A 23,645-nucleotide genomic window follows, 5' to 3' on the forward strand; every position below is an offset into this window, starting at 1 on the left:
TAAAATGGAATTAAATTAAATTAATAGCTTATGGAGACCCAAACTGTTTAATAAATCAATGAGAGATAATGGAATAAATAATCAAAAATCTATAGATACACACAATAAAGATTCCTGAAACTGAAACAATCCAGAAAACATTTTAAGTCATGTCAGTAATGTGGAATGTTTATTGCAATTTCAAAATAAGAACAATAAAATAGTATTTCATAATGTCAGTTATGTTTTTTGTCTGTATTAATTCATATGATTTCACATCTTCAAACTACTGCATTTAATTAAAAAAAAAAAGATACTTTACCCTAATATTCATAATGAAAAATAATAATTATAATAATACAAATAAAAAAAATCTTTATACGATTAGTTACAGTGAATGTAGTTTGTGTCTGCTGGGGGTTTGAGAGGTGTTGAAGCATGTTTAAAGGGGCATATACATAAACCCTCCCATTTGTCAACTATATGTCCTGATGTACTGTATGTTTTGTAAGTTCTTTTGTAAAATCTCGGACAGTCTGCTGTGGAGGTTCTGTGTATAAATTTATTCACATATTTTTGACTATTCTCATTTTTTTAAATACTGAAAACCAAAGGTTGTTACTGAGTTCTCAACTATGAGAGAAATAAAGTCAAAGTGAAAAAACTTTGCCCCCTGGTGGCAAAAAATATCACCTGCATCATTAAAGTGATTATTTTTGGTGCATGCGTTAAAATAAACACCACTGGCCATTTTTTAGTATAGGCTTGGTTTATTGCATAAAATAAAATAAAGTACTTATGTTCTAATCTATTACAAATATTTGTTTACAAAACAGAATAAATTATGAAAATAAATATTCTGTGCAGTTTGGCTGTATTGTCAATGCAAGCAGAAAAAAAAACTGAGATTTATATACAGTCCATAAAAAAAAGACATTGCTTTGATATGAGATCATAATCACACCTCATGCTGAGACAAACATCACAATGCAAAGGGCAGCATTTAACAGGCTCTTCTGTTCACACAAAGTCCTATGTCTGATACAAATTCACTGACTTAATGCTCAATTTATGTTTTCTTTTTTCTCTGCATCATACAAACAACCACCATCGCGGATCAGATGTATGATTCAATACAGGACAATCTAAGTATCTGTAGGACAATCTAAGTATTCCCAGGAACTACAAGTACTTTGTTGACATCGTCTCAATACTGTCTCCAAAGTTTTTCCTACAGACACAATAAAAAAAAGAAAAAGAAACGGTTTGGTAATACAAAGGTGGTAATAAAACAATATCAAAATAATTCACCACTTGGGCAGTTGCTTCAATTTTGGCTGCACTTCACTTACAAAAATATAAATTGTTTTGGATTTAACAAAATACTTCATGTTGTTAAAAAATATCACTTCATAATCTCAGGAAAATAGTTGTTTTCTTTGTAAATCATAATCCTTCATTTGACCCTTCATGTTAGCACAAGTTATTTTAGCGGTTTGAGTTCCCAGAAGTCTCTGCAGGAGGACAAGAGTACAACAATATTAGTTAAACAGCTTGAGGCAGCTTTCAAGAACAACATGTACAACAATGGTTTGAGGTGAAAAAGCTATGGTGATCCTTGTCTTTTAGGGTTAGTGTTTTGCTTTGAAATACCCATACATACTTCCCTTTTTAACTCTATATACAAAATCTCTGTTTTTTGTCCAATGAAATATGCTAAATTAGAGTTTTAGTTTTAGCTCAGAGGTAATAAAACCCTAACTTGTCCCATTATTTCATCTGCTATAACTGACACTCCACATCCATTTACTACTTAATGTAACTGACAGTTTTTCACCTTTTAGAGCAAAAAGTTTGTAAGAATGCAAAGCACATACATCACAAACGTAAGGACACAATGCACCTTCACTTGCCTGTTATGTATTATCCTGTTTGATTAAGGCGTTTTGAACAGTTGACATAGTTTCAATGACATTTAGGAAAATGTCTAAAATACAGATCCTGGAAAAAAGAACCTTGAAGAGTAGCTTAAGAGATGAGATGTCAGGGTGAAAAAAACTTAGCAGTGAAAACTTTTCATCATTAAAAGCTGTACATTAGCTAGCTAATTTTTGAGTAATCAACTGTAATTATAATGTTCAGAAACGCTCTGCACTATGCACTTAGCCAAAGGCTTAGAGAACCATTCATTCATTTTGTGCAAAATAAGTAATTATTTACTTGAACTGTCAATTGTATTTTAATACATATTGATTTTCACATTCTGTTTTTCTTTCTTTCTTTCTTTTTCCACTGGGTACCTATGCATTCAGTAATATATCAATGATATGGTTTTCCTAGGAAAATAACTGCATATTACATTGTTAGTTAACAAAATATAAACAGGAATATATTAATTAATTTCTCACATACTATCTTGAACAATCACCGTGGCATGCTGGAAGAAAAACACATAGCACACCCAAAATAGAAAGAAGCCTTTTGTGTTTGAGTGTTTCCATTAAAATGCCTGTCGACACAAAGGGCAGGTATAACAGCATGAATCCATTATGTATTTTAAAGACATGAGGCTTGGTGTGAATAACCTTCTTACTAACGTCTGTAACATTATGAACGAACTTGTTGACTCGTTGAGTTTTAATGCATTATACATTAATCACAGTTAATGAATCCAGTGCTTTATTGGTTCTAAACATGGTTCCATAACGGCCAGACTGCACCTATGAGATGCTATATTTATGTTTATAAAGGCAATATAATGCTTTATAATGAGGTTTTCTGAGTTAATATAAAATGTACAAAATCTTCTCTTTAAAGAAGCCTGAAATGCATAATACTAATACTTTCACTCTTATAGAGATTACATGATCTCTCATGCAAAGCCTGAGAATGCATTTGGAACACTGTAAAGGTTTCTTGGCTTTGATATTGTGTTATTTAAAAAGTCACTCTGTGTCATGTTAGACTCCTTTTGTGACGCCTCTTGTTCTTTGACAGAGTTGCATAAACACTGCTGTGTAATGAAGACCAGACCGGGGAGGGAACAAGGAAAAGATAAATCCTTGCAGTTGGCATCACCTACATTACCCAGTCACTAGAGCACCAGTGGACGTCACCCGACTCACTGACATGGTGTTGTATCTTGTTGAAGCCATCCTGGTGAGAAGTGTGGAAGCACAGCCAGCTCAGCAGCAGACTCAGGTCACTTTAGGTCACCTTGATAGTAGACTTCTTGTGGACACAGAGAAAAGAGACGTAGGGCACACCAATGAAGGCCCATTTCTCATTGGGCCAGAACATGATGACGGGTCCCCGCTCTGGGGCCTCGGTCGCAACATCAAAGTAGGCGAAGCAAACACAACCCAAGTAAGAGGCCAGACAAATGAGGATGTGCCTGTAAGAGCAAGAGAAGTCTGAATGACTGAGAAATGGTTCGCTAAATATATCTGGGTGCTTGCAAGTGCATCTGTGCAAGACTAACAATGTCTGCAGAATAAAGCTCCCTCTTATCAGGTTATTTTAAGCCTATAATTTTGAGTGTTCACAATCTCATTTTCTTAAAACAAGCACAAGGGGGGGCCCAGCGCAATAACAATATGTCTGCATGTTTCCATTGCAAATGCCAAGTTTCATTTTTGCTAAATGTGGTTTTATTTTGGTGCATAAATCTCAATTATTTTTTCACATTTCAAGATTAGAAAGTTCTTGAAATGCAGTTGCAAACAGGTTTAAATTATCTTACCAAACTGGCAGATCCATTTAGATGTATTATGAAACTACAAAAATTAGAATTAAATTACACACAGATTTCTGCAATCAAACAGCCTAAGGTTTAATTATATTTATTACCCTTTTAGTGCCTTAATAATATCTCATTTAATACTGAGTTTTCTGAGTTGGCTGTGAGCTCACCAAGCACAGTGTAAGTAGGGAAAGTTGACAGATGACCACATTTCACAGAATATCCTGTCACTGATCCAGCAAAGCAGAGCCAGCGCCCACCAGATCCCTGAGATCAAGCCCAGCTTGAACACACGTGGGTTTTCACACCTGCAATGACAGAAGAGAGCACTGAGAAACACACAAACACAAAAGTTGGAAACAGATAGATATACTTCATAAATCTGTCATGGACATGCTTGTCCACTGTAGTAGCAGCTGATACAAGTGGGAGCGAGGGAAAAAAAGGTAAGTAAAAAAAATCGTGATAAAATAAAACTACAGTTTCTTGTTTAAAATTCTAGTTGGATAGGGAATGAAAGACTTTTTGAAAAAAATTTTGTTCTAGCCACAGGCATCTTGAGCCTCCCAGAGGGCAGTAATTCATGATCACAGAGGGTGTGGATCGTCTCTTTCAGAACACACTGGGCTTTGTATTCAGTCCTGGTGGTATACAAATTCTCCAGCTGGTTCTCAGATGTTGTAATGATTTTACTGGCTGTGCTGACCAGTCTAGGTAGAGTGCTGTTATATTTACACCTAAGTTAAATTCCAAGGTAAATTCTGTGTTGGCACATTATCCTCTCTTTCTTGTTGGAATGTGACAGAACTGCGACCTGAGTACCAAGTATTCTGGTCTACTTCTCTGCACAAATATCTGCTAGTGGACACACCACTGACCTACAGATACATGAGCCAATCCAGAGTGCTGCTGATAACTATTCTTAGTCTTGCCCTCCTTATACGCACCAGTCACAGCCAAGGCAAATGCTGAGTGCCAGAACAAAGGCAGGGACAAGGAAGGCTGACTAAACTGTGTTGTTGGTGCAGCAGGGCGGCCACTATGGCACAGTTTGTCACACTCCCTTAAGACAGAGCATTTGATGAGGTCATAGCATTTTACAAGCCTTTAATTTGGGTTACCATTGTTTCAAGGTGAAAGGAATGTTGTGGATGACACAAACTCTTTCCAGAAAGAATTACAACTCAGATTCAGATAAATAACATCCATTACTCAGCTGTAAAGGCCAAGGAAAATTTTAAGTGCTATAGCTTAAAGTGAAGGAGCAGCCATGATAACTCTTTTACCTTAAAAAAAAAAACAAAAAAAACAAACACACACACACACACACTAAAAAGTTGATACTGTGAACATTATCATTTATTCAGAGTTATGTCTGTAGCCGCTAAAAGGATTTAACATCCATGAGAGAGTGAAGACTGTGTGAATGTGAAAAATGATGACCGATTCTGTTCTGACAACCGGGTTTCTACAATTTGTTGATCCAGCAGTAACAAGCCTGTTATCTCCTCTCTTTCAGCATTCAGCTAGCACCGCTGACTGTCGCTTTCACCAGTCAAAATGACAAACATTGTCAGCGGCAGCTCATGTCAGCTGTCGCTAATTAATGTTAATTCCCTGAGTGATCTGATGGCAGGCCAAAGTAAAAATTGGCTGCCATCAGGTTTGTGTGCTCAAAGCAAACCGGTGTCTGTACTCTGCCGAAGACTGTGTGGTAAAAGAGTTGCGTTGCCTCTCTAGTGTATCGCTTCTCATCAGTTTCAGGTGCCACATTCTTCCAGTTAAACTTTTCTCAATATCATATCAACAGTTTAAAGTCATCAGATTAACAGTTTTTGAACCTTCAGTATTTGTCTCAAAGAGGTGGTTAAAAATATGGTCTGTCAGATGCATATTTTATCAACACAAGTTGAAAAGTATGTATAAACCTCATATTGAATCAGACTGGGTAACCATGATATCCATTGGGTCTTGGGTCAGGACTGGGGCAAAAAAAAACCAAAAAAACATTCCACTGGGATGATCCTAATTGTTAATATACAAAGTATTTCTTAGTGCAGCTTTGTTTGCTAACATTAGCTACCATAAACTACTAGTCATACCAGACCACGTAAGGCTGTAGCAGAAATATCCCTGAGTGTACTAAAATGAACAAGGATGAGCTGTATTGCTATTGAATTCAGCTTTTCATTTGCAAGAGGAAGAAAGTGTGATTACTTTTTTTTTCAAAAGTTACATGGTCTTACATTAAGCAAGTCAATTAAAGAACCAAACAGGCAAACTGCTACTATCTTACATAACTGGTCCAGAGAGGGAGCAGAAAAAATGGTGCCACAGCTTCTCAACGGCAACAGGAAGTACATAAATAGATGACCAATGATACATCCTCCCAGAGGGAAATAGATCATTAACTAGTGCGTAATATTGTATTATATGTTGCAAGTGTTTTGATCAATTATACTGGGAACAAGTCGTGACTGAGCATCACGTATTAAGCCGTTTTACCCTCTTTACTGACTGTGCATACATACATTGAACTGCCCTGAGTCAGGAAACACCCCTTCCTGCCAACAAATACATGCGGACAAAATGATCACCACACAGCCCCATCTATCAGCTCAAACAGAAGCATGTAAGATAAGAAACATGAAACCAGGACTTCTCCTTGGACACGCAGTGTTAGTGACGTGATGGAGAGTTTGACTGTTGGAGCCAAGATAAGTGAAGGAAAGGGCGGTCTGTCTATCTGGGGTGGAGGTTCTGCTAAGAAGCTTCTCACTCTAGGGAACAGAGAGGAAGAGGCTCCATAAGATCAGCCACTCAAAGCCTGACTCTTACAAAACAGTAAAGACACAGCAGCTATTTATGAACTGATTCTAAGGTTTTAATGTAACTACTTGTGATGAAAACAAGAAATACACAAATGAGGGGCTACTCAATAGTCAGCTGATGATATTGCTGAAATGAGCCATTAGATGATCAGACAGGCTATTTAAGCCGTTTTCTTCAATGGCAACACCAAAGGTGAACATACTTTGGATTTTGCTTTTCAAGATTATTTTTGGTCAAAACTACAAAAACAAAATACAAGTTGCAATAAACAACTTTTAAGGGATATTTCTACACATGGACAAATCAAATTGCTGGTATTTTAAGAGATGGTACCTATATTTGAATATATAAATACATATGTACAATCATACAACCTTTTTTTATTAATATCATTTTATATATTGTACTTTTAAAACATATTCACTTTGTTTTGTATCACACTTGTCCTTTATGAATAACTCAGTTTATGGAATATTCATAATGGATATCCTATACACTGTACAAGTTGTTTCTATCCAACTGGAAGTGCCTTGAACACGGGCCAGCAGATGTACTATAAAAGCAAGCAATAACAAAATAGTCTCCTTTCTGACGGCAAAAGTCCATCAGCCAGGGCCACAGGAATTCTCTTCCACTTAGCAGAACAAAAACAAGCGACCTCAATAGATGACTAGCACTGGCAGTAATGTCAAGAACTACTAACAGGTTGAACAATAGATGACTTAAGGTTACAAGAGTGATGGTGGCGTGTGAGGGCTGTGGGAAACGGAAACAACTGAGCATGGCCCCGCATTACTGTGACGGAGGAAGACATTAGACACAAACACACACACACAGATGTGTACATACACACACACACACACACTACAGGGAATGAATGGATTGATGTGTGTTTTCAGGAACATTCTTTCACATCATAAGGCCCTATAATTAGTTTGCAATGGACATGTTATTAGACAATGTTAAGTACAAAAGGCCAATGGTGATGCGTTAATGTTTTGCAGACTACAGGCATTGCATTCTAGCACTTGTTTTGCGAACAACTAAATTAATCACAGCAGATGACTGACCTGAATAAACAACTTTAAAACACAGACACTTAAACTAATCACTGATATCTGCTGCTGTACTGCAGTAAATTTAAACTTAGTCTAGTTTTAATTAAGTGTTTACTAGATGGAGAACTATGCACCTGCATAGCTGCCTGATATAGCTGTTATGTAGCTAACTGAACCCTCTGACTAAACTAACATCAGCTTGCTAAAATATGATCCTTTTAGACCAAAGAGTAGAGGATAAAAGGTAAGATTGTTGGTATGTCTAATCTGTGTAATAAGAGTGTACACTTAGAAGATCTGAATTTGCGATTAAAAACAAAAACAAAATAGACCTGAAATTATACAAAGTCATACCAATAATATTAGACTAAAGGACCGAATAATGTCGGTTAGATGAGCATCATTTTCAACTCATTCTAATCTGTGTGAATATTACTCACTCTCAAACACATATTTCTCCATGTATGCTCTCGCCTCTGCTTTAAAAAAAAAAACCGAACAAAAACAAAACAACCCTTTTCACTAACCTCTTAAGCTCAGTAATGAGCAGTGCGGTGCAGGGGATGCCCAGAGTCATCAGTGACAGTGAGTTGACAACAGGTTTAACAAAAGCCAACCCTGTGGTGATTCCCGACAAGATGCCAATGACCACTTTGAACCTTGACCTAGATGGAGAAGCAAAACAAATCAGGAAAAAACAGAATCTGCAGCAGTCGTGCACTCTATGAACAGCATTGTGAAACACACAGAAGGAATGCTGAGAGGACTCAAAAAGCACTTCAACACACTTGCTTGGATGATAAACAAGAGTCACTCTGCTCTGAAGACTGTAGAAATTTTAAGTGACAGACTGAAGTGAAAGAGCAGCCATGATGGCTCTGTGACAATGGAAAGAGAAGTAAAGACATGTGATGCAGCTTTTACTGGTGTCAGCTATCTTAGACAGACCTATTATTAAACAGGAGAGTCACAGCAGTTGACACATCATATGACAAACCAGTGGCCTACAGTGAGATCCTACAGATAAATCTGCTCAACACATAAACAATCTAACTACCTAAAAAAGATGTTAAAAATGAAACTGATTTTATGGGAAAATGTGGGAAAAAGCTTGATCTTCCTCTGAATTCACATAACAGCTAAAAGGCATGTAAATCAATGGCTATCATGATATATGATGAGTGAAAATTTGCATATACATAACATAGTTTGAAACTGTGGCATTGCATTGCTGTAGACAGACGTGAGCCTATTTAACCTGCTGCAACAAGTCTCTACCAACATGTTTACACACGTAAATGCCACTTTGGAGCTTCTAAACACTGTTATTTTTGATTCAATATCCAACATACCGATCCCTCCTGAACATCCGGGGTAGGTATCTCTTGGGGAACCACATGGCAATAGCACACATGAGTACCCATAAGATGGCCAGCTCATCCAACATCTGGCCAAGGAAGCTGAGGGTGGCGTGAAAATATGTTGATCCAATACCTGAGAGAAAGACACACAGAAACACACAAAAGTATGTCTAAGAAGAGAGATATAATATAGAGCTATTCAGTGTGTTAATGAGTCTAGATAAATGAGACTGTATGCTTTGATAACATCCTTTGAAAACCAAAGAGATCTATGACAGAATGGACAGTTCATGTCCACTATAAGGAGTCATAGCAATATATTTCTGCCAGGTAGACTACTGAATTCAATGGCGGCGAGGGCCAGTCATCATCTATAGTGTAACTCACTTTGTGCTGAAAACAAAAGCAGCCTAGGGAGCTCATACTGAGAAATGCCTGTTGTTTTAAGCCGAGAGCCAAAATGGAAATGAAAAGTTACAAAGTGTGACTTAGAACTCAGCGTTACTGTAGCTGTGAGTTCCGAAATGCCGTTTGGGGGGGTGGGGGGGGGGGGATCTGTCAGTGCCCCTTTGTTATCACAGTCCTGCAGTCCTTTCATTATCACCATAATCTGTTTTCATAACTGGCGCTGTAGGAGAGTCCTACATTTCAACAAACTTCTTATCCAAGAGGGACTGCTGCTCTCAGTCACACATTACAAATCATGACAACCTGTCAGTGTACTCATATACCATATGCGGTCAAAACTAAATGTATACAGAGGCTGCCTTAACTGCATCATGGAAAAACAGCGGAAACAAAATGAATCTGTTAATTGTTTCAATAACTGATTAAAGTAATTTTTTTGTAGTAAAAATGATAAACATTAATTGGTTTTGACGTCTCACATGTTGCTGTTAGACAAAACAAGACCTTTCAGGATGTCACACTGGATGTCGCTCAGAAATGTTTATAACTATTTTCTGTCATTTTACAGAGCAAACAATTAAAATAATCAGCAGATCAACTGTTAATGAAAATAATCACTACAGCTCAGCATGGAAACACTGTATGTGTGTGGGTACTGATAGCAGTCAATGCAATCATCCTACGGTCCTCCATCCGTAGGACCTACCATAGTAAGTCCTTTGGTCCTACTGTATGAATGACATACACAGATGAGGCCAAGGCCAAAGGAAAAGCAGCTGAATGTTATTGTCATACCAGAACCTACAGAGCTGTTTTTCTGGTTGAGTCAAAGGTCGTCCCGACTACACAGACAGAGGAAGAGGGATGCAATGATTTAACCCCTTGCCAACAGAGTTTTAGCAGCTTTCAGATTCTTTCATAGCTCCTGAACCACATACATAAGCTTTTGTGGTACCAAACAAGAAATGTTAAGTGTCAAATAAGTGACAACAAGTGAACGAAACAAGAAGGATGCCTTTAATCCCTAAAAGTTTGGTCACTGGTTTGGAGTGCAGATGTTAAACAGAGTTTAATAGGAGACATGGGATTAATCTAACATGCACAGACAAGCTTAATATAAAGTTAAACAGTCCAGTTCAAGAATACATGACCTATTTTACATCTGACCAACAGTTCAAGTGCTTGTGGCTAAGTCAGTTATGCAAATCCTATTTAAATGCTACTCAGTGTTTTTCCAACATCCACTAAGGTCACCTCTCAGGAGCAGTGGGGGCATCTGTCAGGTTATCTTTGCTGACAGTGCAACCACAGTGTTCTCCAAACAGCACCAAGGGAACAAGGCAATGTAATTTCTCAAGGACTACGCTGACATTTGTATACAGTAGCACCAATGAAGGCCTAAATACAGTCACAAATCAAGTGAAATCTAGGAAGAGTCAGAATAAAATGTTTTTCTAAGAGGGTAAGGTGATTCAGGATTACTGAAAGTGATATCTGAGAACAGTGACAGAAGCCACAGCTGAGAAAACGTACATTCTACCAGTGCTGTGTCTGCAGTTTAGAAATGAAGACTGGCAAGTGTGAGTCCCTACACGTTATACAGCCATACTTTAACACAGAAATACCTATACATAACTTGTATGTGTTGTAAAAATGTACAATCCATGTACTTATGAAACCTGCAAATATTCACAGTCACATTTAGAAGCTGGAACTAGTGATTTTTATTTTGCTTAAAAAAATGACCCAAACAATTAATGATGATGATCAAAATTGCCAACTGTTGTTAATTTTCTGTTGCTTGTTCACATCTAATGGTATAAATCAGCTCACCTTAATTTTTCACCTAGATGCCTAAATGCTCATTTTATATCTCACTTCATACAACTCAATAATACACACTCAGTGGTCTCTTAATGAATTATTTTCTTGTATAATCTAATGCCAAACAATCCAACTGCATTGAACTGCATTATAATGATGGATATATTCTGCCCTCCCCCTGTTTCTGCATAGGAGGGACAAAACATATAATCATCTCTCAATATAAAACAGACCACCACATTTAACTAGCTCAGTAATAAACATATGGTTGAATTAACCTCTTTCTGACAACAGTCAACAAAAACTATACATTAGAAACTTTGTAAAGGGAGAATTTATGGCAGAGTTGCTGCACTGGATTGAACAGGTGCATCTAATTAACTGGCCACTCTGTGTAGGCTTGCATGTGATAGCGGAGTACCACATTCAGCAGACAAATGTTTTTATATCCATATGTTATTAAACGTTTCAGTCATACAGTACACAGTATGAATGCACCTAGTGCTCGCTTGATAGTTATGATATGATATGGTTTGTTAGGTAAATGAAGTTGAAGTTGAAGGAACACCAAGTGTTCAAAGGTCAACACAAATAAAATGGTGTCTGCCAGCCAACTTACCGACCACAACAAGTAGAATCCATATGAGGTAAATCCCACTGTTGAAATGTGTTGCATATTGGCGGAACAAGCACATTAGTATGGGCGGCAAAACAAAAAACAAAATGTTGCTGATCTGAAATGATAAACAAAGGAAAGCCATGAGCAAAAGCACATCATAGTTGAACAGATCATGTTGCTAAATGACAACATGCTGGTCAAAAGTTGACCAGTGCGCAGGCCTCGGCCGCCTTGTGCAAACTGACATTCAGCTGAAATGAAGAAAAGGAAAAATTGTAACCTGATGCTAACAGTAAACATCGTGATGCTGAAGCTGAAAAGCAGCCAAAACTGTTCAAAATCGGTATAACTTACAGCTAGCTGCAGTTAACCTCTGAATGATATTAAAAGCAATAAGAAAGCAGTGCAATATAAAGGAAAACAAGACCAGAGAAGCTGTGGTCTAGCTGTGACTGTAAACAAAACTGTATTACGCAAAGAAAAAAAATATAGCACACAGTTAGCTTAAAGTCCAACGACTGTCACACCGACCGTGTTGTAAAATTCAGCGATGCTGGGGTAAATAAGGTAATTGCCTTCACACCAGTCCACCTCGGAGCTGCCAGCCTGCAACTGGTCCCAAAAAATCAGATTAACGTTACTCATGTCTGGACTAGTTGTGTCGGACGGACAGTGCAGGGCAGACAACACTCCACGGTCAGCCTCGGGGATTAAAAAAAACACACACACACACGAGAAAATCTCTCTCGGTTTTTCTATCGGCTCGTTGATCTCACGCTAAATGCGAAGGTTTAAGACCTGACACGTATTGTACAGGAGACGGCGTGATATACTGCAGGGACCGTCGCTGAGCTGCATTTTAAGCCGCCGTCCTACCACAAAGCCTCGGCTCTATGTACTGACAGCTGGTCTGACTTGTAGCTAAAGAGTGTTCATGCGCTTCAAGAGGATTCACCCCTGCGCGCTTCCTGCTTCTACGAAACGGAAAGCACACTTTCTGCTGCCATCCCTCAAAAAAAAAAAAAAAAAAAAAAAAAAAAAATCCTCTCCACAAGATAATGCTGCAAGATTACATAACACTAAAATGAATTCGCAACAAGGCGGTTTTACAACATAAACCATATAATGTCAGCATGTTTTACCTTCATGTGTTTAACCAGGTTTTGCTTTCGTTTTATTTTCCTTTTTACACCTCTACTCCAGGGGGAGATATTTTACTTTTTACTATACTACTAATGTACTTAAAACTGTATTATTATATACATTTACTCAAGTGCAGCACATAAGTACAGGTATAAGGTACTTGTACTCTGCTCTGTACTGCTCTATCTGCTTTGTACTATCATAAGGAACCATATGAGCATCCGTATTCGTTAACATTAACGTATTAGCTACACGCTGTATGCTGTTATTCCGCAGCCCAAATCTCCTTTCTTTACTCTCAGGCAGACGCATGCTCAGTGACTCATATCTTATAATGCATCAGTGGTTATAAACATTGATTAGTATAGCTTTTTTTTTCTTTTTTACATACATTTAATTTTTTAACATACATATTTATTTTTTCTTGTTTTTAGCTTTAGGAGCTGGGAGGTTTTGCATCTTTGCATCACTCTACATTTATAATATTATTATGTGTAAATATAAACAACGAACAAATAAATAAATGATCAAATTATCTAACAAATTATTTGTACAGATAAAGAAAATGTCTGTTATATTAAATGAATTCCCTTGATGCAGCTGAGTTGGTTGACATCATTATTTATGGTGTCAAATTTCTTGTGGTGGGAGCTGTACTCAGATTTTTCATTTAAATACCCACAGAGCAATGAAAAAAAATTCTGTATAGTCCTGCTTTTAAAATCCAATTTAAGTAAAGAAGACATACGTATTAAAAGCAAAATTACCTCTTCTACGGAAGTACCTCAAAATTGTAATTAAGTACAGCAGCTGAGTAAATCTAGTTAGTTATTTGAAGCGGTGGAAATTAGCTTAATAACCTTCGGCTTGAGTATATTAAGAAAACTACAGGGAGTCAGTTATCGCGATAACAAATCGGGCCTATGTGAGACCACGGGGCGGATATCCGGTCTCTTTTCCGTGGCGGACCGTTCTAGGGTCGGTTTGGCAAAATGAAGGTACAACGTTTTCCTCACTGTATTTCTCTATTTAAAGCTACTTTGTCTGAAATATTCAAGTATGACTAAAGCCATGATTGTGAACTTTAAGTCGGTCTAGTTTGATGTAGCAGGCCCGGCTGTGTTACTTAGGATGAGCTTTGATTATGATGAGAGATAGCTCTGAACGGTCCTGTCGGCAAGTGAGCAGTGGAAACATGGCGGAGCACAGAGAGAAATGTGCACCGAGTTCAAGTCTCAGTTGACTGCAATAAATAACTTTCTAAGCGTCAGTAACATAAAGTTTACATAAACCTGCCGCGTTTTTCTTTTATAGCGTGAAACCAGTTGTTGCTAGCAGTTTTCAGAGGGCTAATATTAGCGGGCTTTGAGTTTCTAGCCGGTAGATTAGCTAACAGGCCTCCACTGTATCACCCGCTGATTCAAACTCACCGATACGTCTAAAAGTTTTTACGAGTTAGGGATATACTCTCTTGTCCAGCAGTAACTTTAATTAAGCCTCCTCTAATTACACGTTATACACAGATAAAGTCACCTGCTCTACCTACATGCATAGTAACCTGTCATAACCTACGTGGAACCTCATCTAGTACATCTGCTAACAACTATACTGGCACTCTCATTGCAGCTGAACATCTCATTCCCCGCTACTGGCTGCCAGAAGCTGATTGAAGTTGATGATGAGCGTAAGCTGCGTACCTTCTATGAGAAGCGTATGGCCACTGAGGTGGCTGCTGACCCTCTGGGAGATGAGTGGAAGGTAAGCACTGATGCGTTATCCTTTATGTCTGAATATCATCTTGTCAATACCTGAGAATTTCTGTTTTAAAGTAGATTGGTGAAAATGTGTTGTAGATGTTATACTTTGTGGCACACCAGTAGACCCTTTTTGACTGATCTGTAGTCATTAAGGGGGGACAGTGTGTTGCCAAAGAAACTGTAGAGCTGCTTACCAGATGTGACCAGCCCATATAAGTGGCTGATTGAAACAGCATAGCTCATACAATTCCTTTGCATTCCCAACTAAACAAGTAGTTACCTTTCTCAAAATGTAAAAGTTGGCTTTTTTAGGTTCTGGAAAGTTGGCTGTCCAACTCAGTGATAAATTGACTATTGAGTGATTATTATAGACAGTGGAGTAACTACAGTTTGAATCCGTATTGTAGCACAATTTCGGAGCCTGTATCTGTGGTCAAAAACTTTGAAAAACCTGTTGTCTTTACTTTTGCCAGGGTTATGTGGTGCGCATCAGCGGAGGCAACGACAAGCAGGGCTTCCCCATGAAGCAGGGTGTGCTGACCCACGGCCGTGTGCGCCTGCTGCTCAGCAAGGGCCACTCCTGCTACCGCCCTCGTAGGACTGGCGAGCGCAAGCGCAAGTCTGTCCGTGGTTGCATCGTTGACGCCAACCTCAGCGTTCTCAACTTGGTCATCGTCAAGAAAGGTAACATGTTCAGTGTGGCTCATGTGAGTCTTTTTATGGCAATAGTGAATTTCACATAGAAGCAAACTATTAACCTGTAATTACCTGTAAGTAACCTCAAATGCAGATTTAGGAATGTCTCTTAATGTTACATGTAAATTAGGCTGATGGCACACCAGTAGACCCTTTTTGATTGGTCTGTAATCATTAAGGGGGGACAGCGTGTTGCCAGAGTAACTGTGGAGCTGCTTACCAGATGCGACCAGGCCCACTGACCATGGATGGTTGAACTGCATTGCTCTCTCAATATATATAGTAGTAGTATAATTGGAGGCAGTGGTGTAATTACAAATTGTAAATAGTGCAGTGTGTGAGTCAGTTTGGCTTTAATCAATGTGATGGACTCATCTTGTCCTGACCTGGTTTTTCTCAGGTGAGAAGGACATTCCTGGGCTTACCGACAGCACTGTCCCTCGCCGTCTTGGTCCCAAGAGGGCCAGCAAGATCCGCAAGCTCTTCAACCTGGCTAAGGAGGATGATGTTAGGCAGTATGTTGTGAGGAGACCCCTGGCTAAAGAAGGTAAGACAGGGGTTGTTTTTCTACTGTTTAACTGAATGTAGGTGATGTTTATTGGGTCTGAGTTTGACTGTCACTTGATTAGTTGTGAGTTAATAAGTGTTGCCAAAATACATAATTTAAAGTACTGTGGGAATGGCAATGTAAACACTCTTTGGTTTTTGTAGTTATATATATGTTACTGGAAGTTTGAAATACAGTTGGTTTGGTTTGAAATCACCGCAAGATAGTTTTGGAATATGCAGGCACTCTTTAAATATTTTTTACATTTATAGATTGTCACAAAGTTATTTTGTTAATGTACTGGAAAGTTTCAAGTGTTTCAACTTTAAATTATAAAGCTTAAAATATCTGATAGGCCTGTGTGCATGCTGTCATTACACTTGTTAGTGGTCTTTGTGTTTTGTAATCCTGCACATGATGCAATCAATGGCTGATAAATCTGAAGCTTACAAACAAAATTGTGTGACCCTCTATGTAAACTTTGACCAGTGCTTAACATCAGCTTAAAACAGATTTGTTGTGGGATATTTGGCATGACTCCCGTTTAAAGTGTGAAGCAATTAGATACATTCACACAAACTCAACTGTAAAAGCCTGCTGGTATTTAAGAGGAAAGGATTAAGTTGTCCCATGAGCCTCTCTGGTGATTTCACAATTTTGCAATCCAGTTAATGAGCTGATCAATATTCAAAGTGGGATTTTAACACATAATTTTGAGCCTTCTTTAAGATTGTTGAAATGGTGTAAGCATGTCTATGGCATGATTCTCTCTCAGATCATTTAAAAGATCTCTTTACCTCTATGCTTGGGCACTAGGACAAATAAACCGGGCATTGGAATATATAGCCACTAGCAATGTTTTTTTTTTTGTGGCAGGTTTAAATCACCAAAGTAAAAGCCCTTTCATATTTCTGCCTCATCTACATTCATGTTTTGCCGGTAATCACAAAATTTGGTATTATAAAGTCAAGATGTATTTTATAGTGACAAACCTTTCATCACCATCAGACATGTCTGCTGGATATTAAACTTGACTCACATATCTGCAATACTAGAACCTTCAAATATTGCTCATTTTGGTGCTTCCTGTGCTCTTTTCCAGGCACTGAAGTCTTCAGTGTAGTAGCTCACTACTGAATTGATTGCTTAATGGAAAAAAGGGGTTTGCTATGTTAATGAATAAAATAGTGACACTCAGTATTACACATTACCCGCATTACCAAAACTTCATTACCACACCTGGCATTTAGTCGCATCCTTGTCTAAGTGGATCTTCTGTCTCCTTGGCAGGCAAGAAGCCCAGAACTAAGGCTCCCAGGATCCAGAGACTGGTGACGCCCCGTGTGCTGCAGCACAAGCGCCGCCGTATCGCCCTCAAGAGACAGCGCACCCAGAAGAACAAGGAGGAGGCCTCTGAGTATGCTAAGCTGCTGGCCAAGAGGATGAAGGTATGTTTTAATTTTTGCCCTTTTTACTATCACAGTTTGGATCCACATAGTAAATGTGTTAAAGGTGCCAGAACTTGAAGCTAATGTGAAATGCTTCACAATTTTTTTAAATTATTATTTTAATGTAAAATTCACATTAAGGCTAAAAGTTCACAGCCAAGTTTTTTCACCAGAACGTAACTTGTTTTTTAAGCGTTGCTTAGCATAGCCTAGCTGTCATTGGCGTACCAGATTGCACACTGAATTTTTTTGTAAAGAAATCTGTGTGAAGAACAAGTGCGGAACTGGAGTGGATAATGGGGTTGGGTGCAAATAGCTGCTGTGCTGCAACATTTTACTGACACACATTTGTTTCTGCTAACAGGAGGCCAAGGAGAAGCGCCAGGAACAGATCGCCAAGAGGCGCCGCCTTTCTTCTCTGAGGGCATCCACATCCAAATCAGAGTCCAGCCAAAAGTGAAACCCCTCAGTCAAATAAAATAATGTTTTGCTGAAAATTCACTTGTGTAATGAAATTCATTCAGATTTTCAATGTTAAGTTCAGATCACGATGATTGCAGGTTTGCCAGCTGAATTATGTTAGGACAATTACCAGACAAAATAAATGAGTGTATTAAAGGTTCCTAAACCCCTAGATACATCCAAGAGCTGAAACACACAGTTGTTTGTGTTACTGGAGATAGTATCCTACCATGGGAAATTGTTCCTACTACAAAACTGGTACCAAAACAGGGAAATGTATGAGCTTCTGAATATTCATCCATAGGCAAAACAGTTAACATGGGAGGGTGCCTTGTTTCATAGTGAGTACAAGATTATCTTCCAGTGCTGTGAGCTCTGCTTTTCCCCAGCTTTGATTTCTACAGTGGTGGCTCTGGTCTGCTCTTTTGTGCTGTTCTTGCATAAAGCAACCAGTGACTGGACAGCTGCCAGACTCTAAGGATGAGGAAACTAGGTTAATGCATGTAAAGATAACTTTTATTTTACACCAACATTCAGTTGCACCACACTGTGAGAGTTGTAGGACATATATTCAACACACAAGTTGTATGCCAAATAATACTCTATATTAACGACGCACACACCCCTTAACATTACACCCATTGTCAGACACAGATGTTTTTTGAGGCCTCCTCATTCGGCAGGTAGGTGTAGCCTGTGGGGGGACCTGGACCACATCCTTGTGAGGTGAGGAGAACTCAGCTGCATTGAGATGACTTTTCACTTGGCTAGAGTGGTTTTGTTCAGACGGTGGGCAGCTTAGGTTGTACATCTGGGAGATAAAGAACAACACTGACACTGCCTGATGCTGCAGGTACTGAGGCAGCCCTTGGAGACTCTGGATCAAGGTCAGCCAGATTGTCTGAAGATTCAGAACCAGAGTTGAAGATCTGGACAAAGTCTCCATGACCTGTTAAGTAAAGGACAAAATGCACTTCAGCCAAAGTTGGATGCATTACTTTCTGCTGAGCTAACTAAGATCAATGTGTGTAAAACAACCAAAAACATGGTGTGATCATTGACTGTATAAGACATGATAGACCTTTTTCACAGAAGATCAAGACAACTCTAATTCTTATGGTTTCTTAAAAAGTTACATCACTATGTTAGTCATATTCTGTAAAACACAACCATGTTACATCCTACATATAAATCCTCTAACAAGTTAGTATTTGAATACAAATGCACTGTTTGCAATAACCAAGCATGCCCATGCATGCTGGTTGATACTCTGCCTCCCACCTCCTATTAACAGGAACAGTCTGACACTTTATTTTATGCGCTTGCTATGACTGAACGATTTTAGGAAACTATCTAATTGCGATTTTTCTGGCAGATACTGCCATTTTGATTTATTCACGTTTTTCTTCAGTGCAATATTCACAATGTACAGTAACATTTACAAACATGACAGAAAATTACAGCATACCATTAAAACATTAAATGCCATTACTCTAATGCAAGAATGAAAACTAAAGAACTGATTTCGAATGTATTTAAGAAATTCTATAAAGTCCTTGACCAATGGCAGTTATTTTTCTATTTTCGTTAGACTTTTCACCGACCTTTTTCGTCATGCAAATACCTGTGGTGATTTTTCAAGTGGCGGTATAAATTAATTGTTTCCGCTGGATGTTGCAACTTCAGCGCGACAGGTTTTGCAAAGTACCTGTTTCTGGTGCACGTCTGCAGCCTTAAACCCGAAATACTCCCAAATGCTTTAATTGGGCCTTAAATCCCGTAACTCCGCTTCTGACCCAGCTGAAGCCATTTCAGAAATGAAGGAGCAGGTGCAGCAGGTTATACTGATTGTTTAGCGTGACCTGTCCTGTATGCAGATCCTGGGTCAGTCAGGAGCACCGCAAAAAGCCGCAGCTTTGGCGATCACATGATCGCGTTGTCTGAAATCGCAATTTCGATCAAAACACTTTAAATCGTTCAGCCCAAGCGCTTGTTCATTCTCTAGATGAGTTAGATGAGAAGACTAATACCACTGCAGCCTTGCTGTTGCTGTGAGGTTGTCAGGCAACCAGTGGAGACTCCAGGAAGGAAAAACTTTAATTACATAGTTTTCTTTTCTATAAACGCACAAAAGAGTATATGCTACACTCAGCCAAATAAAATACACATATAGCACCTTGTGCTACTACAACTACCACAAATTAGTGAATTAAAGATGTGCTGGGATGTATTCTAGTCATTGAAATGAGAATTTAGTCTCATCTGTTCTGGAAATGGAAACTCTTGAGTTTTCCATCTCTTAGGTGGTCAGCACAGAGCTCAGGGTTAGATTCAGAGTTTGTTAAACCCGCTTTCTGGAACAGGCCCCTGGTAGGCAGGTTTTGTGACATGTGGTCAGAGCTGCGCTGGGCAATTCCCCACTGTTTCCATGCTTTATGCTAAACTACGCTATCTGTCTCCCGGCTGTAACATCATATTTAGCAGACAGACATTACAGTACATTATGTCACTTGTAACATGGTACTGATCTTTTCATCCAATGCTAGACTTGGAATAATATCAAAATGTTCAAAAAGACTGTACTCACTGCACACCTGAACAGAGTGCATCTTGGCCACAACCATGTGGTAGGTCCTCTGACACAGCTTGGCAGTGAGTGAAACCACTCGTGCAGGGTAATTTCTCCTGAGGGTCGCAGCCTCAAAGCCCTCCACCAAGTGAGCTGCTGGTTCTTCTACAGAGTCAGAAACAAGGTATTCTGAGGCATATACATATTAAGAGTGTATACTTGATAAAGCATGAGAGTAAGATCTGAATATGACATTTCGCTGTTTCACATTGGTAACTCTACATTACACTACATACTTCTATCTTCCTCAGAGGGAGGAAGCACTTGGTCTACCAGAGCCTCTGAAATGCTCAGGGCAGAGTCCAGTCCCACAATGGCCACACTGATGGCTCTCTCCACAAGGGTCGAATCAATCCCGTCATCACCCGGCTGCATCCTCTCCATCACCCATGTGACTGTGTGCTGTACACAGTCCTTGGTTCCGTTAGCCGTGATGCTTACCACATCCTGGATCTCATATATCTTGTTCTTGGCAGTGGCAACAATCTGTGTGATGCAGACAAAACCAGAATAAAGTTATCTTTTCCTCTTTTATGCTTTGGGAGTAAGAGGAACTGTGCAATCTGTGGGGCTTGTTAGGATTTAAAGAGGAGAGGAGGAGTTACCTGTTCGGTGGGGGAGTGGAGCACGGGGAATGTAGTCTCCAGCCAGTCAAGACTTTTACATGCCACATCATTTGCAGTGGAAACTATGGAAATATTCCAGACATGAAATGTTCTCAATACCACAACTAATGGCACTTACAGCTTCTGTCTGTATCTAGAAAATATACAGACACTAGAAAAAGTTAGTTTATCAAATATCCTCTGAATCTTTTACGTCCAAACATAACATGTGGTACCAATTAGCACTTTAAATTTAACTGCCTATACAGTGCCTATAAAAAGTATTCACCCCCTTGGATGTTTTCCCCTTTTATTGCTTTTTAAATGGAATCAGGGTCAATATAATTTAGCTTTTTTTGACAAGAAATTACATTAAAAACTCTCTAATGTCAATGTGAAAACATTTCCACAAAGTACGGTCAAGTAATAAAAAATATAGAATGTAAAATAAGTTGATTGCTTAAACATTCAGCCGCTTCGAGTCAGTATTTAGTAGATGCACCACCTGGCCGCAATCACAGCTCTGAGTCTTTGTGAATAGGTTTCAATCAGGCTTTCACATGTGGACAATGCAATTTTACTTGGATTGGGCGTGAATAGCCCTTTTAAATCCAGCCACAAATTCTCTATTGGACTGAGCTCTGGGCTATGACTTGGATTTTGAACTGATGGACGGACAAAAAAAAAAAAACATTTTGATGATGCTACCTTGGGGTATGAGAACTGGTGAAGGGCCTTTTTCACCAATGTCTGACATTTATATATATATATTTAAAAAAACAGATTGTTAATGAAAATAATTATTACTTTTCACCCAAATGTAAAATTTACTGGCAGTATCCTCATTTCCACGTGGCCTACATCCATGTCAAAACACACTGGCATTCACAGCAGAAAGGGTTTGTACAGTATAACAATACAGCCTAAAGCCACACAAACACCAGTCCAAAGAGTAGGCCTACTCACTCTGTGGCTCCAGTTTAACAATGACAGGTGAAACTCTGATACAGGCCGCTGTGCCTAAAGCTGTCACACTGTTCTCCAGCACCTCACACACTGTCTTCAGGTTTGGGTGGCTGCATTTAGTGACAGTGTACAAGACTGACAGCTTGGTACAAGCTGAGTGAACCACTGGCAGCTCGGCGAGTCTAGCAGCTGCACTCCGTACTTTCTGCAGGAAAACAGCAGTTAGTCAAAAATCTTAAATCCAGATACAGTACTCTTGGATGTCAAGATGTCAAGTTTAATTTCAGGAACGTTTGGATGCCAAGGAATTACAAATTTCTTCCACCCCTAGTAGGACACAGTTGTTCTGCATTGTGTAATTCTAGCCATATAATTAAAAAAAAAAAAGTCTCCCCAAAGTCCACGTGCGTTTAAGTTTTTATCAAAATGGCAGCCCTTGGTCTGAAGTACCTTATTCAAAAGGACCTTTAACCGACTAGCCTATGTTTGGGAATATTTCATTTAACACATTTTTACAACAAAATTCAAGCAGAGGATATATTTTAAGGAAGTCCACGGAGCCTATTAACATAGACGTCTAAGGTAAAGAAGGTGCCGAAGCAGCTTGAGAACAGGTCAGGACTACGGAGGGTTAGTTTTCCTCAATTGCACTCACCTGGTTGTTGTTCATCGGCATGTTTCGCACACTTTAACAGAGGAGGGAAAATTGTGTAATGAGAAAAGTACTGAAATTTAAACGTGTTTGTGAACTTTATCAGCTTAAAACAGTCAATAAAATACACCACTCACCCGAACGATGCTGGTTCATAGGAAAACGTTTGCTAGCATTGTGTGGTCAGGTCATCAATTAGCGCTCACCTGTTCTCCTAAAAGCTGCTCTCTCGCTGTTCTCGCGATATGATAGCAAGGCGTGTTTTTTTTCTGCCCCGCGTCATCTGTGGCAAGCCACCTAACAAAGTAAAAGTAAAAAGTAAACAAAAAAAAAAAAGTCTTATCTATACATTCAAATTTATGTTAGGAGAAGCAACAGTGAACACGGCCTTCCGGGTTAGCAAGCGCAAGTGCTTTCACTTGTCCACAGACTTGGTAACAAATCAGAGGCAAATCATTGTTTTACCAGCTTATCGTGGAAATCAAACCTGGAGAAACTATCGCTGTGAGCAGGATTTGAACCTGCGCGGGGAAACCCCATTGGATTTCGAATCCAACGCCTTAACCACTCGGCCATCACAGCTCCACGGTGTTTCAGCGATAGCTCATCCACAGAACAAATACCTTTGGATTTTGTATAATCCTTTGTGGGGTTAGACATTATTTCTGTAGGCTTAAGGGAATGAAGGAAGAAGATGTCATATCTTAGTAAGCTTGGGGGTCTCTCTCTTCGATCATTTCAAGAACATTCAGTAGGTTTTTACATTAAACATGGCACCTGATTTCTGCAGCACACAGAGAATACACTAATCACTGAGGTGAACGTTTTGTTCCAGAAATGACCCACAATGCATGCTGAATCTAATCAGAAAAGGTCTGCAGCCTTCAAGGAAACACAGCCCTTGGGGGCAGTGCTGC

At 39.0% G+C, this 23,645-nt stretch overlaps 3 protein-coding genes and 1 non-coding gene across 5 annotated transcripts; 1 reads left to right on the forward strand and 3 right to left on the reverse strand.

The window, feature by feature from the left end:
• Positions 1-729: 729 nt before the first annotated feature.
• acer2 (alkaline ceramidase 2) lies at positions 730-12,726 on the reverse strand. Its single transcript, XM_041036872.1, has 6 exons — positions 12,355-12,726; positions 11,824-11,938; positions 8,964-9,105; positions 8,139-8,276; positions 3,892-4,029; positions 730-3,373 (listed from the first exon to the last, which is right to left on the reverse strand). The coding sequence occupies exons 1-6, from the start codon at positions 12,466-12,468 to the stop codon at positions 3,187-3,189; spliced, it is 834 nt and encodes a 277-aa protein (XP_040892806.1). The 5' UTR covers positions 12,469-12,726; the 3' UTR covers positions 730-3,186.
• A 1,151-nt stretch (positions 12,727-13,877) lies between these two features.
• On the forward strand, positions 13,878-17,911 carry rps6 (ribosomal protein S6). Its single transcript, XM_041037024.1, has 6 exons — positions 13,878-13,964; positions 14,593-14,724; positions 15,197-15,407; positions 15,820-15,966; positions 17,257-17,414; positions 17,779-17,911. The coding sequence occupies exons 1-6, from the start codon at positions 13,959-13,961 to the stop codon at positions 17,872-17,874; spliced, it is 750 nt and encodes a 249-aa protein (XP_040892958.1). The 5' UTR covers positions 13,878-13,958; the 3' UTR covers positions 17,875-17,911.
• A 511-nt stretch (positions 17,912-18,422) lies between these two features.
• On the reverse strand, positions 18,423-22,934 carry LOC121180983 (perilipin-2-like). Of its 2 annotated transcripts, none has more exons than XM_041036709.1 (7): positions 22,866-22,934; positions 22,732-22,763; positions 22,077-22,281; positions 21,111-21,193; positions 20,742-20,991; positions 20,471-20,610; positions 18,423-18,825 (listed from the first exon to the last, which is right to left on the reverse strand). In XM_041036709.1, the coding sequence occupies exons 1-7, from the start codon at positions 22,882-22,884 to the stop codon at positions 18,484-18,486; spliced, it is 1,071 nt and encodes a 356-aa protein (XP_040892643.1). In that variant the 5' UTR covers positions 22,885-22,934; the 3' UTR covers positions 18,423-18,483. The 2 variants fall into 2 exon arrangements, with proteins under 2 accessions (XP_040892643.1, XP_040892644.1); XM_041036710.1 differs by having other exon boundaries at positions 18,561-18,825; positions 20,464-20,610.
• Positions 22,935-23,228: 294 nt separating this feature from the next.
• trnas-cga lies at positions 23,229-23,310 on the reverse strand. Its single transcript has one exon. It is a non-coding gene; the product is annotated as a tRNA-Ser (tRNA).
• Positions 23,311-23,645: the final 335 nt, after the last annotated feature.

Source organism: Toxotes jaculatrix, chromosome 4, assembly GCF_017976425.1.
Source record: "Toxotes jaculatrix isolate fToxJac2 chromosome 4, fToxJac2.pri, whole genome shotgun sequence".
Lineage (NCBI taxonomy): Eukaryota > Metazoa > Chordata > Actinopteri > Toxotidae > Toxotes > Toxotes jaculatrix.